This window comes from Nymphalis io, chromosome 6, assembly GCF_905147045.1.
Source record: "Nymphalis io chromosome 6, ilAglIoxx1.1, whole genome shotgun sequence".
Taxonomy (NCBI): Eukaryota; Metazoa; Arthropoda; class Insecta; order Lepidoptera; family Nymphalidae; genus Nymphalis; species Nymphalis io.
Genome location: NC_065893.1, coordinates 11,188,868 through 11,208,121, shown reverse-complemented (window position 1 = coordinate 11,208,121; position 19,254 = coordinate 11,188,868). Strand labels below are relative to the sequence as shown.

General features: G+C 33.0%; 1 protein-coding gene across 1 annotated transcript in view; it reads left to right on the top strand.

Annotated features, from left to right (window-relative positions):
- LOC126768977 (lachesin-like) overlaps window positions 1–11,793 on the top strand; it is a 70,259-nt gene extending 58,466 nt beyond the window's left edge. The window contains exons 5-10 of the mRNA XM_050487491.1: window positions 2,597–2,725; window positions 3,114–3,251; window positions 5,937–6,086; window positions 6,512–6,604; window positions 10,426–10,530; window positions 11,579–11,793. Coding sequence (XP_050343448.1) covers window positions 2,597–2,725; window positions 3,114–3,251; window positions 5,937–6,086; window positions 6,512–6,604; window positions 10,426–10,530; window positions 11,579–11,598 — 635 coding nt within the window. The 3' untranslated portion in view covers window positions 11,599–11,793. The remainder of the gene's footprint in view (window positions 1–2,596; window positions 2,726–3,113; window positions 3,252–5,936; window positions 6,087–6,511; window positions 6,605–10,425; window positions 10,531–11,578) is intronic.
- Window positions 11,794–19,254: the final 7,461 nt, after the last annotated feature.

The window sequence follows — 19,254 nt, the reverse complement described above, 5'->3', positions numbered from 1 at the left end:
GCTAGATGTTGGTGTATGATTGCAGCCACTTGATCATGGCGATGCTTATAATCGGTCTGTGCGAGAGTTTTGCAAGCCCCCGTTATGTGTTGAATAGTTTCAGAGGCTGCGTTACAGTGTCTACATAAGTCAGTAGGTTGATTATGATCCTTCATTATGTACTTTCTATAGTTACGAGTTGCTATTATTTGGTCTTGAATGGCGAGCATAAAACCTTCGGTCTCAGGGAACAGTTCACCTCGTTTGAGCCATTCGTTCGACTTCTCTTTGTCGACGTGAGGTTGGTTCAAATAGGCTCGGTGCCTCCCATGCAGTGTTTTTTCAGCCCATGCCAACATTTGTGGTTGTGTACTGATGATATGTTCATTTACTTGAGTGTTTTTGTCATGTAGGTGTAATGGTGTAAGCTTTTTGTCTATTTCTGTTGCGTGTCTATGTAGAGGTGAGTGTTCGGATTTATCATGGAAGTATGCTCTGAGTGAGAGTATCTGCTTATTGTGTAAATTGTGTATGTCTATTAATCCCCTTCCTCCATCTTTGCGTGGTAGTGTGAGCCTTTGAATACAAGATTTTGGATGATGTTGATCTATATTTAGTGAAGTGAGTGTTTATAGTACGCTGCAATTTTTTTATGTCACTTTTTGACCATTGTATTATTCCGAAAGAGTACGTAAGTAAGGGTATGGAAAATGTGTTAATAGCTTTTATTGTGTTTTTAGAGTTAAGGTGTGTCTTTAATACGAGATTTAATCGGTGCGAGAATTTTGTAAGCAGTTCTTGTTTTGTCGTAGTTTGTAGTATTTGCCTAGATTGTTTAAAACCAAGGTATTTATATGTGCTTTGTTCATCCATTGGTTCAATTTGTTCACCAGTTTCGAACGAAATTAGAAGTCTGCGTGGACTCTTCTTCTAACGATGGCTCGTTCGCCTGTATATATTTTTTAGTTTTAGACCTAGTTATCATATTATTCCCACGAGTAGCTAGGGACATAAAAGTCAATCACAGCAGAGCCCTGCATTCACTGTGATAAGGGTAAATTAAATTAGAGGTCCCCTTGTCTCTGAAGTTCGCATACTAACGACTAAGCACCCCCTTAGCCATGGAGCCCTCGGCGTACGCTGTTCCACCTTGGCTTGGGTTGTATCTCTCTTGGTCTGTCTTCTCATCTTAGGCCAATCCAACATGAGTAGCTCTATTGGCATAGCCCTAAGAATCATTGCCAAATCATTGCCAAAAGCCGAGATGGCCCAGTGGTAAGAACGCGTGAATCTTAACCGATGATCGTGGGTTCAAACCCGGGCAAGCACCACTGAATTTTCATGTGCTTAATTTGTGATTATAATTCATCTCGTGCTTTACGGTGAAGGAAAACATCGTGAGGAAACCTGCATGTGTCTAATTTCACTGAAATTCCGCCACATGTGAATTCTACCAACTCGCATTGGAGCAGCGTGGTGGAATAAGCTCCAAACCTTCTCATCAAAAAGAGGAGAGGAGGCCTTTAGCCCAGCAGTGGGACATTCACAGGCTGTTACGGTTAAGAATCATTGAAGCGCACAAGCGCCACCACGTCGGCAACGTAAAGATACGTCAGTGGGGCTATTATTATTATTATTAAAATGAAAATCAGCTTACTTCCTTTTTATTTTTTTAGTCGACTTCAAAACATAAGGCTGTTCTCATTGTGATTTTTTTTCTTTATGATGTTCCTCTTTATGTCAGGAGACTTATTATCACGGAATACACGTGTAACGATGATGGATGAACATAATTTTACATAAAATGTGTAAGTTATAAATATGGATGTTCATAAAGCAAAGAAAAGACCAAAAATACAAATACAAAAAATATCTCAATGAATGAATATGTTACTAAGATTTTTATTAGTTTAATATTACAATGTATTTTTTCATTATGTTTTAATAATAAATTTTATATAAGCCCGCGTCTATTGTTTTATTATTTCATTTAAATTATTTGAAAGGGATTCTAAACAATAATAAATCAAACCTTTACAGTACTCAAGAGCAATTATCTGAATATCCATTAAGTTAGGTATGTGTGTATACAAAATCATTTAATGACATCCACTTAAAATGTCCCAAACAGATTTTATTTTTATTTTTTATTGTATAGGTTGGCGAACGAGCATATGGGCCACCTGATGGTAAGTGGTCACCAACGCCCATAGACATTGGGCACCAACCTTGGGAACTAACATGTTATGTCCCTTGTGCCTCTAATAACACTGGCTCACTCACCCTAACACAACAATAACAAGTAGTGCTGTTTTGCGGTCGAATATCTGATTAGTGGGTGGTACCTACCCTGACAGGCTTATACAAAGCCCTACTAAGATTGAGTAAGGACAAATAAATAATTATAATGATGTTCAATTATAATTGTTTACACTTAATTTTGACTTATGCCTGCGAGTGCGGCAAATACAAGAAAGTTATGTAAAATATATTTTTTAACCATAATATTCTGGTTAAAAAAGTGAACGTGCAAGAAACCTACAATATTATTGAATCTTAATAAAACCTGATTTATTTCTCCTGAAAATTTACAAGACTTATATAGGCTTTGTTTCAGTGTCAAAATACAGTGGAGAGTGGCTGAATCTTACAGAGGTAGAACGTGTTACGTCGGGTGCTTACCTCTGTATAGCGACCAACGGGGTTCCACCCTCCGTGAGCAAGAGGATACAAATAAACGTCATGTGTGAGTCCAATCAATAGCCGCATCGCAAAATTAAATTGTGTGGCTTTACTTCATCCAATATTGGAAGGAATGTTCGAAATGAAATTGCGACTGACAAGTTGAAAATGACGCGCTCTATTGGCTTAGACGCGATGGATGGATAGACCAACGGACTGACGAGACTAGAATACGAGGGACCGTTTGAGATGTTTGAACAGAATACCGGCGGGCTTTTGGTTATCACGCACAAAATTTAATTCAAATTTATTTGCATTACATAAACGCAGTTTATCTTTACAAAGGAATAAATCTTTCCAATATTTTACTGAAACGATAATTTGCTTCAAATATCTTTATTAATAATTATAAAAATTATAGTGGTTTTTTAACGTAGCGTTTTTTGGTACAGTTACGCCAACAGTTTGGGCAGGTCGAGTTGCGATCCGAGCATTAGCTGGCACTGCTGTCACACTGACATGTACTGCTGAAGCATATCCTATACCACAAGTGTACTGGATATTAAACAGCGAACAAAAACTCGTTAATGGTGAGTAAAGGCCACATTTTAGTTGAAGTTCCTTCTAAATTTTTGAACGCTAATATTAAAGAATCAGAACTATTAATGTCCTTTCATTTGTCTCGGGCAAGTGTCAAAAGAAAACGTTGAAGCATTTCCTTGACAAAATATCCGGAATATTTTAAAATGTCTCTCGCCGGATAATCACCCCACTCATTTATCATTTCACTCGTTGTCATGTCTAAGTCTTGGCCACTCGCCAAAATGTCCAGGAGTGCTTCGTGTAACTGATGATTGATTTCGTTGCTAAGAGCCAACTCGTTATTTACACATTTCTGTATCAAATCTTCATTTGTATATCATTCTCTGAATACAAATTATTCATGATATATCAATAAGGGAAGTGATTTCAATATTTTGTTACATTATGTTTACAATAATTATATTTATTTCGCAAAAACATAATCGAACATTGCATGTTGAACAAAAAACATATAGTTGATCCTGGACAACACAAGAAAATCAAATAAAACCATGATCATGTATTTACTAGCTATCCTAGCTAAGAAGACACTTAAAATATCGCCTAGATAAATTACAAATATTATAAATAGCATTCACATTCACATTTTAACTAATTAAGCAGTATATCTCAATTAATGAAACACAATCCTAGTGAAATCAGAACACATATATTTTTGTGTACTTGGGGAAGAGTAGTCGTGTGTATTTCGAAACAATATTGGCTACAACAATAGCTGGTTAAGTGTTCGTTCGATAAACAAAGGACTTACAAATAAAACACTTGTAATCGTATGTTGTTTATTGTGTTGTGTTGACTACTACGTTTTTCTTGTTTACAACAAAGTGTAGATTAACACTAAACTTAGCTGAAAATATAGTTAAAACTTTATTGATAGAAAAATATATGTATATCGTATATTTTAAAATCTTTTTACTATGCCTAAGGCAATCAATCATAATTATAATGTATAACGAGTTTATGTCAGCATTCTCAACCACATAGACATTTAATATATTTACGCTATCTTTCCTTTTTGACGGGCCGGTTGGCGTGGTTGGTAGATACTTGCCTTTCACGCCGAAGGTTGAAGATCATGTTAGGAATGGAATACTACATTCCTAGCTCAGATCACATCAGTAGGGGTACGCGTAACCGTTGGTTCACTTGTGAATGTGCCAACGCTGTATCATCTAAGCAGGCGCCATATCGCGCGTGGATCAACGGCTGCGTTAGCGGGGCATCTAACATTGAATCACTGAAAGCAAACTACAATAAAAATTCCAAGTCCTGTAGGAAGGCATACACGAGAGCGGATGCACAGCGCATTGTAAAGATTGGTCATGACCTTATTTCGCATCCTAGGGGCTCCCATAGCTTCTGGCGTCTGATCAAGTCTGTGCAAAACAATTTCTGCCAACCGGATGGATCGCTAGCTCACAGTTCGCAGGAGAAAGCCGATCTCCTGGCTAAACTAGATGATTGTAGTGCGCTGCTACCAATAATACCTTCATGTGGCCACACGATGCCTGACATCAAAATCAGGCAACGTGATGTGCGTGCGGAGCTGCAATCACTTGATATACGGAGAGCTAGCGGTCCCGATGGAATACCAGCCATAGTGCTGAAGAAGTGCGCGGCGGAGCTGTCTCCTGTGTTAACGCGCCTGTTCCAACTTTCTCTCTCTTCGGGATGTGTGCCGAAGGCTTGGAGAAGAGCTAATTTGTAAGCGGTTCCCAAAAAAGGGGATTGGTCTGACCCGGCAAATTATCGACTAATAGCTATCACCTCAGTATCACGGCGATTGCTCTGAGGAATTATTCACTCTAATTCCTGCTTCCCCCTTCCTTCTTAAGTCCACGCGAGCTATCTGAGTTCTCGATGTCACCGCCTAACTGTGACATCAATTCCATCGCGCACAAAGAAATTTGGCAACTCCTTTCTTTGTCGCACTACCAAAAAATGGAATTCCTTACCAGTTCACGTGTTCCCCTCCTCTTACAACCCGGGTTCCTTCAAACGAGGCGTGAAGAGGCATCTTGCGGGCCGGCAAGGCGGGGACGGCTAGTACAGAACATTCTTCCCGACTGTACTGGCCGTCATCGCGTTTGGACTCTACTACCACTTACCATCAGGTGAAGTAGAGTCATTTGCCATCCCGGCGCATATAAAAAAAAAAAAAGGTTGCCTCTTGGTTGGGTTCGATTCCCACCCAAGACAGACATTTGTGTGTATGAACATGCTGTCCTGAGGCTGGGTGTAATTATTATTATAAGTATATATTTACAAAAGAAAAGTAGAATATATTGTATATCAATTGTCTTGTTTTTATAGTACAAACTCTGCTTAGTTTACGATCAGATGGCCGTGTGTGAATAATGTCCCAGGATATTATTATTACTTTTTATTAGGTTAGGTAGTCCAGTATTTTCTTGTTTTCGATTTCCTTATAGTTATATTTTTTTATTTAAAATACATATATTTTATCGTTTTTATTTTTTTCGTTTAAGTGTTAAGAATTTTTCAGGAACGAAAATAAGTAAAATAATTTAAATACAGTTTATAACTAAGCACACGGTGTTTTGTACCCCTTTTGTAATACTGGTCGAATACATGATAAGCTTTTTTTAAAAATATTTCTGGTTCAAAAACACAATTTAATTATAAGCGATTTACAAATATTTCTTTTGCAGGATCAAAGTACAGATTAAATAAGCTGTCCAGAGGTTATCGACACACACTGACGTTACAAGTGACCGAGATGTCGAGAGATGATGCTGGGGCGTATCGATGCCATGTCGAAAACAATTTAGGGAAGGCTTATGCGGAAGTTTTCTTACATAGTAAGATATTCAAAAACATGCCTTCTTCTTAGTTATTTTATGTTAACAAGAGCTCACTCAATGGTAGCAATTCAACCACAATATTCAAAATTTTTGAAAAACAAATGAATTTCATGTTTCGATTATTTTTTTCCACTCTTATTTATATTTTTTTATTGATACCTAATAAGAATGTATAATCATAATTTATCAAACAGAAATAGTTTTATTAGTGAACTGTTTTATTTTTGCCTAGAATTTATACATAGATGTTGATGAATGAATTAAAAAATACTGAACATAAATTTATACATCCATGTTCAGTATTTTTTAAATAACAAGTCCACACTCACAATGTCATTGTTTGTGGATGATTGGTAAGACCCACTTAATGAAAAGAATGAATAAAATGTTTTGTACTAGAATTAATCAGTGATTTTTTTTAGTGTTAACAACAACAACTACTACAACAACAACAACGACAACCACAACAACAACGACGACTACAACACCGCCTCCTATAACTACATTGCCACCGGGTAAATAAATTGAATTATTATTTCTATTAATAATCGCTTTCGCAGCTCTCGGTTCATAATAATAGATAATAATATTAAACACATCATTTTTATCTACAAATAAACATTTATTTTTTAATTTTGAAGGTACCACTTGTCATTAACTAGCCATAAAATATAATTCCATTCATAATTTTTTTGACATGGATTGGATTAAAAATATGTTCATTTATCTGTTTCGAATTTGTACGGGTAAAGTAAGGCGCCAGTGATATTTAAAAAAAATATATTATTTAACCAAATAATGTGATTAAAGTACACTGTTACCTAGACGATAATAATAATAATGTCCTCCAGAACAATATCGGCTTATATCAAGCCACTAGACCAACGAGGCAGTCATGGCCGTGGCTAGACGATATATAATAATGATATGACGATTTTTCTTTTAACTACGCTTACATAATACTGAGTAATAAAATTAATAGTATATTATTGAAAAGGTCATTTTGTTGGTTTATTAATCAAACAGCAATATATTTTATTTTGGTACAATTACACATAGTTCTATAATAAGGCCAATCAGACTGCACGATTTACTAAAGTTTTATTATAACTTAAATAAATATAAAGTATAATTTGCCAAACTAAAATCTTTCATCATATAATGATGTTATAAACAAAAACTAAGTAATTTATAAAGAAATAAAAATAAAGTATATTTGTAATTTATTTGTTTATGTATATCTGTTATTGAATTTATGTATGTTATCACCAATATGGCATCATCATTTCTATGTTGAAAGCTCTAATTGTAATTACTATTAACTAATAAAAATATTACAACATACAATTTTACTCTGTAGACTTTATTTTAAATTATTTAAAAAAACATCTCAAGATTTTTCCCTATGGGAATGATATTATTTAAATAAATCTCAAGTAAAATAAAATGAAACGTTTTTCATAATATCTCGAATAAGTCCACAATCAGCACGTCTAACGCTGAATGAATTCATTAACTAACCTTTAGTATTTCATTTTCGTTTAAACATAAAACATAAATCGTGGCCCGTTGGGACGAGGAAAACATGTTTATCGTCCCTCGGGTAGATCTTTTTGTAATAGACAAAACTAGATATATACGTCTCTTCTTATTTATTTTACTTTCATTCCTTACATTGAAATTTGTTTAGAAATGTACAAAATAAATTTGTAGCAATGAATCTTAAAAATCAAACAGAAGATTTTTAGCGTACGTAACGATTTTTTTTTAACATTTACCTTTATGATGATGTTCTTTTGAAAGATTTATGCCACGATGACCATTCTCAAGCGTACGCCAAATGCGCACAAGGGCATACTTTATTTTCTCATTCTCGTTTTCCTATGGGATGTTTAATCCGATACGGCCGGAAAGAGTTCAGACACAATACTAACACTTTTAGTGATATCCAAGGCATATGGAAGAGTAAACACGGCAAACTTCCAGACTCCAAGCTGCTACTGAGAATACTTTGACCAAATATCGGATTATTTGGTCAAAGTATTCTCTAACTTCTTAGAGAGCTGACCCAGAGTTTAAGCCCAGGAGTATGGGATCTTCGGCCTTATATGCTTCAAAGTAATCAAAAGACCAACAAGACAGTTAAATATATATAATATAATACATTTGGCAAGCGCTTGATCACCAACTTGCTGCCAACTATGGTTATCAATATTCAACATAAATTGCCTGCAATTAAGATAGCACCCTTAGCTAAGTTTCAGTGTACAATCACAGAAGTTTCAATATATCCAGTGCGATATTTGGCTTAGTGAATAATTTGGCTTATTTTAAAATGTTATGAATATGTATTCAGACATTCTCTTCGAGACATCGTTACTTAAAAATTCCTTAACATCATATACCCGCTTTAAAATCACTTAATTTGAACATATATCTATAAACTAATTGCACTGGCTAGATACGAAAGAAAGAAAATTTGTTTATGGCATAGGAATTATTATAACTGTATTTTTTATTTATTAATTAATATAAAGTAATAATAAACTTAAATTGAATTCGTATATATAATATCTTGTAATTTTTGTCACGAACGAATCCATTAAAACAAAAAATCTTAATGCAAGTAGACTCTTAATAAGCACTTTATTTTTGTCGTCATGTTACATGATAAAAAATTAATAAAAAGCTACCACTACTTTAGTAAATATATTATTTGTCGTCATCTTTATTAAAATTTATCGTCCCCTTATCAAAATTGAAGATTCTTTCGAGAAGGACCAAGAATCAACTCAACTAACAACTCGACTCAACTATCCGATTGTAAGTTATAACTAATGAGCTAGAAGCTAAAAATAAAAAAATATAATTTTAAAGCTTTAATATCTATAAATAGTAGTTGTGTATTTTTCATACTTTTAAAATGTTGATACCGCACATATGAATGTATATTATATACTTACACGAAGTGATGCATTAAGCGCTGACCTACTTGCTTGGGAGTAAACCGCTGGCAAGAAACGTCAGTTTAACGTCGAAAGAGCCAAAATGACATGTAATAGATTTATGGCCGATGTTCAAGAAGCGTGTAAATATGATCAAGTAAGGAACACGATGAATATCTTATCTGTGTGAAATTATATAGATTTAAATAATATTGTGTGACGAAAACTTGTATACAATCAGATGATTGGAGAGGATATCGCTACATCCATATTAGAAATAGTTCAAGCGATTGATATTGAAATGAAGTTTTAAAACAGATCACGACAAGTTGATTTTGATAAGGGGATGATAAATTTTAATAAAGATGACGACAAATAATATATTTGAAGCATACTATACATATAGTGTTTATTAATAACGTATCAATTCTATCTAAATTGCTATTGTTGTTAGATATATTATTATGTTATATAATAAAGATTGCAAGTTGTTAAAAACTATAAATATAGAATACAGATGAATCAGCTTAGAGAAGATTTTGAGTTTGTAGTAACGTTATGAACATAGTGAAATAAATCAGTATAATAATTACTACATGCCATGACATGCCTATTGAACATGACATATTTTTTATGTGTTTTTACAATTATTAAACGTTGTTCGTTTGACTACTTCTCTATATCTCCTCAAATCGCATAGTATATACTATTTTTTTTATAGAATAGGAAGTTTTATGGCGGACGAGCATATGGGCCACCTGATGGTAAGTGGTCACCAACGCTCTTAGACATTGGCATTGTAAGAAATGTCAACCATCGCTTACATATCCAATGCGCCACCAACCTTGGGAACTAAGATTTTATGTCCCTTGTGCCTGTAATTACACTGGCTCACTCACCCTTCAAACCGGAACACAAAAATATCAATATACGTGACAACTATAAAAAAAACGTACAAGTCGTATAAACAAAATAGCGGCAAATTTAAATCCGTCCCTCTTGTTGGGTAAGCCGTTTTTTCTGCAGGTTTAATTTGGTTGTTTTAAATTTAATGATATTGAAAATAAAGTAGGTGACCTTTTGCTTCATTACTCATGTGCACAGCCAAGAAATGTCCTTGCGGCCTCTGTGTAGGGCGGTCTTTGAAAATTCAATTTAGTCAATATTGAAGGCAAGAGAAATAGGCTTCCTCTAGGCGTGATTTTTTCAGGTGTGATTTTGGTTCAATAAAAATTGTTTCATTTTATAAATGGAATGAACAAAAATTTATTTTAAAAATCGATGGTATTCTTGAATCCAATATTAATCAAGTGTTTTGTCCCGTGAATCAGCTTCACAATACTGTGTGTATGACGGAAATAAGAATATTTTTAACATATTAAATTTTGCAGATGACGCTGAGAGACACTTGGAACAGTTACATAGAGGTGTTATGGAAGATCCAGCTCTTGAAAATTCCTACATTGTCCTTAGTCAACATCAAATGCAAAATCTTGGTAACTAAATAAAATTATATCTATGTGTTGTACATAACGTAACATATATCTAAATGTGAAGGAAATTTATATAACTAATAAAGCATCTATCAAGGCTTAGTAAACAAATTTTATTTATATAAAAGCTATTTACATTGAGAACTTAAATAAATATAAATAAATAAAAAAAAAAAATACGTACTATAAAATCAGGACCGTGTGGAATGGCAACCGGTGGCTATATATCCCTATTGAATCGCAATTCCGATTCTATTGGCGAATCGAACCAGCTCTCTTGTCACCAGTGTAAGCAATAAGTGGATGTTATATGTTTTAAAAATATTCTTGCATTATTACTCCAAGGCCCGAGTGCTTAAACTGCAAACAGTACAAATATATCAATTTAAAAGTTATTTAGTTCCTTAAGATTCAATACAAGAACCAATACGTAAGAACAAACCAATTTAGTATACTGTATGTATATAAGTAAGTTACTAGAGCCTATTTTTTTCTTGTTCGATAGCGTTGACGCTAACTTCGATTTGTATGGAATTCCGATTGTCGTTACTAGACGGTGCTATTTTCATCCAATTCGAATCGCGCTAAACGTTAAACGTCAACGCTAAAAAAGAAGTTTTACAATATACAATAATAAAAAACAAACATTTTTTTTGACTAATTTTCAAATGAACAACTCCTCAAGCCATTCGCTAAATAATAAAATTACATTTTACATCAGATACTTTAGAACATAAATTAACCTTTAAATAAATTCATAAATTATTAATCTCATTAGTCCGAAACTTTTCGTTTAATATAAAACCGTGAACGGATCATAAAGTCCCAAGTGAAGTAAAACTTGTCTCATTATCACTAAATTGTAGAACGACCTCTGTAAAGTCAATTTGGTCTTTAATTTTTACGCCCTAACACCCTTCGGTGCTGTAACGTCTCATTAAAACTTTTTAAGCATTAAATTATATAAACACGAATTCACACGATAATAGTGTTCAGAATATAAATATTAAGCAAATTATCCTTGATTGAATTAATTGGCTTCATTTGACAGAAATGGTGACGACGATGTGACCGGAGCTAAGGGGCCAGGGCGAATCCCCGTGGGGCGAGAGTTGGCCCCTCCCAGACGCGGCCCCCTCCCATCTTTCTCGGCTTTGGATCATAACGGCGGTTGTGTTACTCGCGTGACCTCGCTGGCTGACACAAGACGCTTAAACTGAGAACTCGTTATAATGAAGTTAAAACTTAAAGTGTTGCGTTTATTGCTACAGCTGTTTTAGAAATATTAAATTTATAATTTGAATATTCATTGCAACCCTTCTAGCGTAGATCTTATTTTAATATATATACTAAACGGCCATGTTTTTGTTCAAGCATTCTATTGTTTTTGAAGTACATTTCTTTTTGTATACGTATTAAATTATTGGATGTATTATATAGTAAAAAAAATTTATATTAAAATAGTTTATAAGAATGTTAAGGTATCGCTGTAAATAATTTTGCACGAACTAGTCATATCATATAAATCACGCCGAAACATAATCGTAAGCAAGTCGATTATATAGCGAAATGTTTTGTATCAAACGCTTTTTAACAAAATTAATTTAATTTTACGTAATAACACATTTATTTACCCAAAGTTTCAATTAAATAATATTCTAAATGTGAGTATGTATTTAATATATATATGTGGCTGTACATATGTATATGTTAAAATTAATAATTCAAAATAATTATCGTAATTAGTTTAATATAAGCGAGTTATAAAAACTCATATAAAATTATGAAAAATAATGTGGATTATGAAATATTTATAACATGGCTATAATAACACGAAAGGAGAGAGACTGTTAAGAAAACAAAATATTGTATAATTTAATTTTAACTTGGATGTATGAGGAACCGATTTTAAGATAATGATAATCATTGAAAATGTAATTCTGAGTTTAAATCATTGTCATCGCTACATGTAAATGCTAGATAAATGTATAAAAATGAATGTATCAATCTGTTCCGTTGTGAGAAATAAATTTTCGGAAATAAAATTGTCTTTTATAATAATTGAGGTTTGAAAAAGTGAAACCAAATGAACCCTTGTCAGTCGAATCCCTCTAATAGAACTTCTGACCGTACACGATTGAGGACGAAAAACATAGGATTTGGTATAAAAAAGGGTGAAATCGAAGGACTTAACTACATACGTGTTTTTATTTATTGTAAGATAACAAGAACCATATTTTATAATAACGCTATTGACAAAAGACAATTATTATATTAACCTTTGCTTTGATTTACAATGTTAGTTTCAAAAATTAAAAGTATCTTACTATTTTTCAAGAGCCTTTTTCCACTCAAGGACAAGGTTCCAACGCGGATTGATGTAAACGAGTGTCACAGAATTGCACCCGAGACACGCAGATTTCCTCACGAACTTTTTACTACCAAATCTGATATAACTTATTTATGAAAATGATACATATTAATAAATAAAAAGTACTTTCGGCTGTGATCGTCACATATATTGCTTTTAAGGTAAGTGAGACATCTTCCATAACAACAGAATCACGCTTGCCACCTCAACGCTTAGACTTTAGCTCAATGTCGAGTCTATTATATTGACCTAAAAAAAACATTGAATGAAATATCACCGTTTTTGATTGATTTTTACATATAGATATTTGAATATAACTAGAAATCTAAATCTTACTTTTGATCTTAAAACACGAATCAAGCAAAATCAACCTTATTATTAGATTGCTGAAAAAGTTATGTTATTAAAGAAGTATTACTTGGCAGTTTGTATTACGAATTTCAGATGTTATTTATTTTTATGTTTATTTAAATGAATTTTTAGATATGCGTCATCGAAATTTATTATTAATTTTCATTTGTCGTCATCGTTATGTAATATTACGTCTTTTGATCAATGATAAAAGAAAAAAATCAAAAACTACAAAGATCAAAAGCTGCTCTAAAGTGATTTTCGTTTTAATGTTTTGTTAGTCTCGTATTAAATAATGTGAAAACTCAATTTTCACGCCAAGCGAAATTTTTGCGACAGCTTTTATAAAATTAAATTTTTAAAATGACTTCGCTTAAGTAAGTTTTGTCACGTTTAATAGTTTCTACCTTTAGATCACTTCAAGTAAGTAAAATATCATCAAAATATTTTTGTATATAATCTGATTTACCTAACCAAAATTGTGTATGCAAGTAAGACAAATATTTATCAAAGGAATAATAATAAATAAAATTACGGCCACAGTGTCAATCTATGGACATTTCATTCCTAAAAGGAAGGCAACGCATCTTCGGTGTTGCAGATCTCCATGGGCGGTGACAGTCACTTTCCAACAGGTGAGCCTCCTACCCACTTGTACAATTACAAAAAAAGACTAATCATTTGCGTAGTAGATGGTGCGGATGACGACAATGACAAAATGACGATAACAATTACAATGATGTATGAATAATATACTCCGGACCAATTTCGACTACTGTGGCCATTTTTCATGGAAACTAACTACCAACACATATCCTAGATACCCGCATAATATATTATAGCCCTATTTACTCATCGGCATATGAGCCGATGAGACAGGAATCTGACGAGAATGAAGATAGATTATATATAAGATAAATTGTTTTACTGGCTTTACGAGACTTTTTTAAAATCCGTAAAAATAATTATGCGTTATATAATATAACACGCATAAAATTCGCTAAGTCATCGAGTCGTCGTCTTGTTGTCCAACTTTAGTTCTGTAGTTAGTAGTGCATTTTCTGTTTTTTTAATTTTAAAAATTTTAAAATATTATTTAAATACTTATTTTAATGTTATCACTGGTATTTAAGTATTTTTTTAAAGTCACAATATACGTTAAAACCTTTATATACCATAGTTTTTATTCATGTTTTACTGTTGGTAGAAGAGAGAAATGCTAACACAGCAAAGTTCAAATATAATCAGCTATTGGTTCAATATAAGGGTGAATAGCGTGAAATTGATCAGGTTTGTTCCCAACAAAGACTCGCTCCTATTGTGCTTGTACGATTTTAAAAAAGTCGAGAAATATATTCGATTGTAAATCGATTGTAAATTGATGGATATTTTATACGCTACTTCAAATGTAGTCAGAAAGCATTTATTTCAAATAAAAATAAGTAAAAGTAAAAGCCTGTAAATGTCCCACTACTGGGCTAAGGCCTCCTCTAGTGAATAGGAGAAGACTTAGTTTATTCCACTTCGCTGGTAGTATTCGAGTTGATTGTTACCCATGAGTAAGCCTGCCTGGTGTCCTATTCATGTTTTCTTAGACGCCATAGCAGTAACAGCCAGTTAATGTCCCACTGCTGGGCTAAGACCTCCTCTCCTGTTTTGAGGAGAAAGTTTGGAGCTTATTCCACCACGCTGCTCACATGCGGTTTGGTGAAATACACATGTGGCAGAATTTCAGTGAAATTTGACACATGCAGGTTTTACCAGATTGTCCTCTTTTCGGTCTATAAGAGTATCATAAAAGTGTATTGGATACTGTTTTTAGAATAAAAATAAGTTTATATTATAAAACATGATTTACTATTGAACATGATGAAAATATATCATTGATTGTGGCCACTTAAGTAACTATCATAACAAGAATATTAATAATGTATATGGCTGTTATTGGCTAGCTATTGGAAAACATTCCCGTGTCTCAGAAAACACGCACAGCCTTTGGTCGTGTACCTGAACTTGTCCTATCGGATTACGAGAGTAAGGTCGTAAAGGCCACAGTGACCGAAATCAGCATAATCATTCTATAATGATGAAAACTTATCATATGCTTAAATTATTTTAAATCCGGGAGCCTAACTATATCAACTATGCATGTGTAAATTTATATTGCATGTATACATACAGAAATATTGTGTACTTATTTGGTAAGTTATACATATTATTATATTTATCTAACCCTCATTCTTTATATCTATGCTTAGAGTTATATGGTTGTAATTTATATAACAATCTATTATTTTGACTGTATCTACATCAATATAACTAATAACTCATATTACTCACACTCTAGGGTGGTCGGAAGAAATCTCTTATATGCTTTTACATTTTTTCACGTTAAATATTCTTAGAAACTCGATGGGTACAAAAATAAATAAATAATTTTTACTGATATTATAGCATAAAATACATAACACAATGTTTAGTCGTATCTAAGCTTTTTTACTTAATTGTAAGTTTTAAAAATTTAGCAATTTTTATATCAAGAACACCTTCAAAAAATAAAACAATAAACATACCATAAATCGAAGTTAAATGAGAAAGTGGAATAATATTTTCAGTTTAATAGCTAAAGGGCTAAGGCTTCCTATTCGTTTGAGGAGAAGGTTAGAAGCTTATTCCACCATGCGAATTTTTGGATGCACATGTGAAAGATGAGTATGATCATTTTCCTTCACTGTCGTGCACGAGTAAATAATAAGGTCAAATTAAGTACGTGTAAATTCAGTAGTGCTTTCCCACTCCACAAATTTCAGTTAATAATTCTTATGGTGCCAGTATCCATCACATAATCGTGGTGTGTAGCATATCAATTTCGTAATTCGGTTAGATGAGTTAAATGTTGAATTGCGGATATTATCTTCATTTTCGTTAGTGGTGTAGTATGTAACATATACTGTATCAACCAACATGTAAGCGTGATACCCGAGCATAGTTACAAGTCTCCAAAACTAAACTCAACGCGGTGAACATCAACTTTCCCACTTGATGCAGTTTCAGATTATACTCGGCCTTGTTTTCAAAAGTCCTAGAAAATACTAACATATCACCATGCCACCGATAAAAGAAACAAACTAAATAGGTAGTAGATAAAGTAGATATAGATAAAGTAGATAAAGTTAATGATTAATATAATTTATACATTTTTTTTTAAATTATTGGAATCAGGTAACCAGAAATTTGACAAATTACGCTTAACATTTATCGTATAATTTGGTGATGAATTGTTTTTTTCATTTTCAATAAATCTGTTTCAGTGATTTTGTTTATATCTCCGCTGTTGTTGTATTTAATTGTTATTCCATAAGCCCATTTATAATTGTGTCTTTGTTTAAAGCTGATTATGAGAGTTCTGTACATATGATTTTGTTTAATTATTATTATTTGATATTTTAATCTACATACTAATAATAATTTCAATGAATTTTCGACATAATAAATAATGATACTCAGCTTTAGTCAATATATATTATTGGCCTTCAAAGAACAAAATTCAATATTAACATTTGTTTACATATATGTAAGCAAATAGAAATTAATGCAAAGCCACTCGTAGTACAATAAAATAGTTTCATAAGGAAGTGTGATACTGTTTATTTGTACAGTTGTTAACAAAATATTTGTCTTAACACCGAATATCCCTTAAGAATAGAATTGTTATGTGACTACACGTAGAAAGCTTAACACATTATTTAAGTTTGAATTTATGTTTATTTTATCGGCAATAGCTCACGGTTGAATGGTTCACTTAAATTATAAAGATCGTAGCTCTATCCTGACCTTGAGTTATCATTAAATAGAATCTGATTTTATAAAGTTTTTAAAAATACACTGAAAATTTTAACGCTTATTCGAATGAATAAAATGTATATTCAGCGGGTTTTAATAATTTATAAAATTTATTACAAACTGTCAACTAAAAGTACAAGGTTTATTATCAAATATTAATCGAGCCACGAGCAAAATCAAACGTGGTCGCGAATTTACTTCTTCAAGGATTAGTGGACACGAAAAAACATAATTACGTGTTTTAGTTATTTTTTTATACTATAGGCGACAAACGACGTCTGGACGTCATGGACATCTGCAACAACCGAGGGCTTGGCGATTAGTTCACGTTGCGTGTACGGCCTTTGAGGAATGAGTACGCTCTTTTCTTGAAGGTTTTTATGTCATATCGGTTCGGAAAACTCGCCAGCGAAAGCTAGTTCTACAGAGTGGTTGTGCGAGGCATAAATTACCGTTCTCCACTACATTAATTGTTTTTCAAGACACACGACCTCAAAGTATGTAGTGAAGCTATTGCTGGAACTCTGCTAGTTAAATATTTACTTGTTTCGTCTTTATGCTTTGAGCTGTTACATTACTAACGCGGTGTGTGTTTTTTACGACCATAAATAGACATAATAATTAGAATAATGTATCAAACTACGGTGGAGTCGCGCTCCGCAGAAGATAGCCTAAGAATGTATGTAGTATGTGTATGTGGCAATTACAGGCACAAGGGACATAAAATCTTAGTTCCCAAGGTTGGTGGCGCATTGGCTATAAGCGATGGTTGACATTTCTTACAATGCCAATGTCTAAGAGCGTTTGGTGACCACTTACCATCAGGTGGTCCATATGCTCGTCCACCTTCCTATTCTATAAAAAAAAAATGTTTCAAGTATCATTGTCACTTAAGAAACATAACAAAAAGCAAAATCAAAATGTATTATATTAAAATCAAGTTACAAATACGTTTAACTTTACGACTAATGTAACAGAGTTTTGTGTATAAAATACAATATTCCTTTTATATTAATAATTTTTGTTCTTTAATGTAGCCTTAATTCCGATAGTGTTAAATATATTACGAAAATTATATTTTTCGCTATAAACTGCATTGTAAGAACCACAGTAGTTTTGTTTTCTTAAATAAAATTCATTGTTAGGATAATTATATGTACCTACAAGTATATTTTTATATAATTAACAGAAATCAATAAATACGAACAGCGTGGAGTTCGTATTTTCATTAGCTATATATTCTTATATTACGTAATAAGCCTTCTTCTTTCTTTCAATTTTTAATGTTCTTTAACATAAGATTTTAATTATAATAGTAGCCAAAAAGAATATTTTAAATATCTTTTTTTTTCTCGATGTAAAAACGTATTTACGCGTTTCGACCACTTAAGGTGGTGGGGTATGTGGGACTCACCGGCACTGAAGGCAACGGAATACCAACTAAAACACCAGCGGTACCCTCATCGTCTCTCGGGGGGCGTCACGGAATCGCTTGCGCATGCTACCGTTACGCCCCGACAAACTGCGGAATCTTTGCGAAGTAGCTTACTCCAGGAAGAATGTATTAGGACTTTGTGGAGTCGGAAACTTAGTTTTATAATGTTATTTACATTAAGAGCAGTAAATGTCAATTTACTGCACGTGTTTATAAAATATTCACCGATAATATTAAAATGAAAATAAAAAATATATGTACTTAATACAAGCTCAATATACCATTACACGAATTACAAATGAATATCCGATCACCTATAAATAATAATAATAATATACTAAGTAATTTCTTATAAATCTTTCAACGCACAGTCCTTTAGTGATTGCAGGATGCAATCACTAAAGGACTTATTGTATTTGACGGTTTATTATTCCAGTCACGTCTTAAGCTGATGAAGGGACGGCGAATTCACGAGACAATCGTTTCGATCCTCGTCCGCAGGATACCCATACGATTGACTAGTTTTTGTAACAAGATAAGTGGTTATTGGAATTGGTATACACCCTTCGTAACTCGCATTACTGTTGGTGGATGTTATTTATTATTAATGTAATGTTCCTGTATTTTTAAGATAATACGTACTACTACTATAACAAAAACACACACGCTCTCTCACACACACATACGCACGTTACACGTACACATGCACACATTAGATTCTTATCTC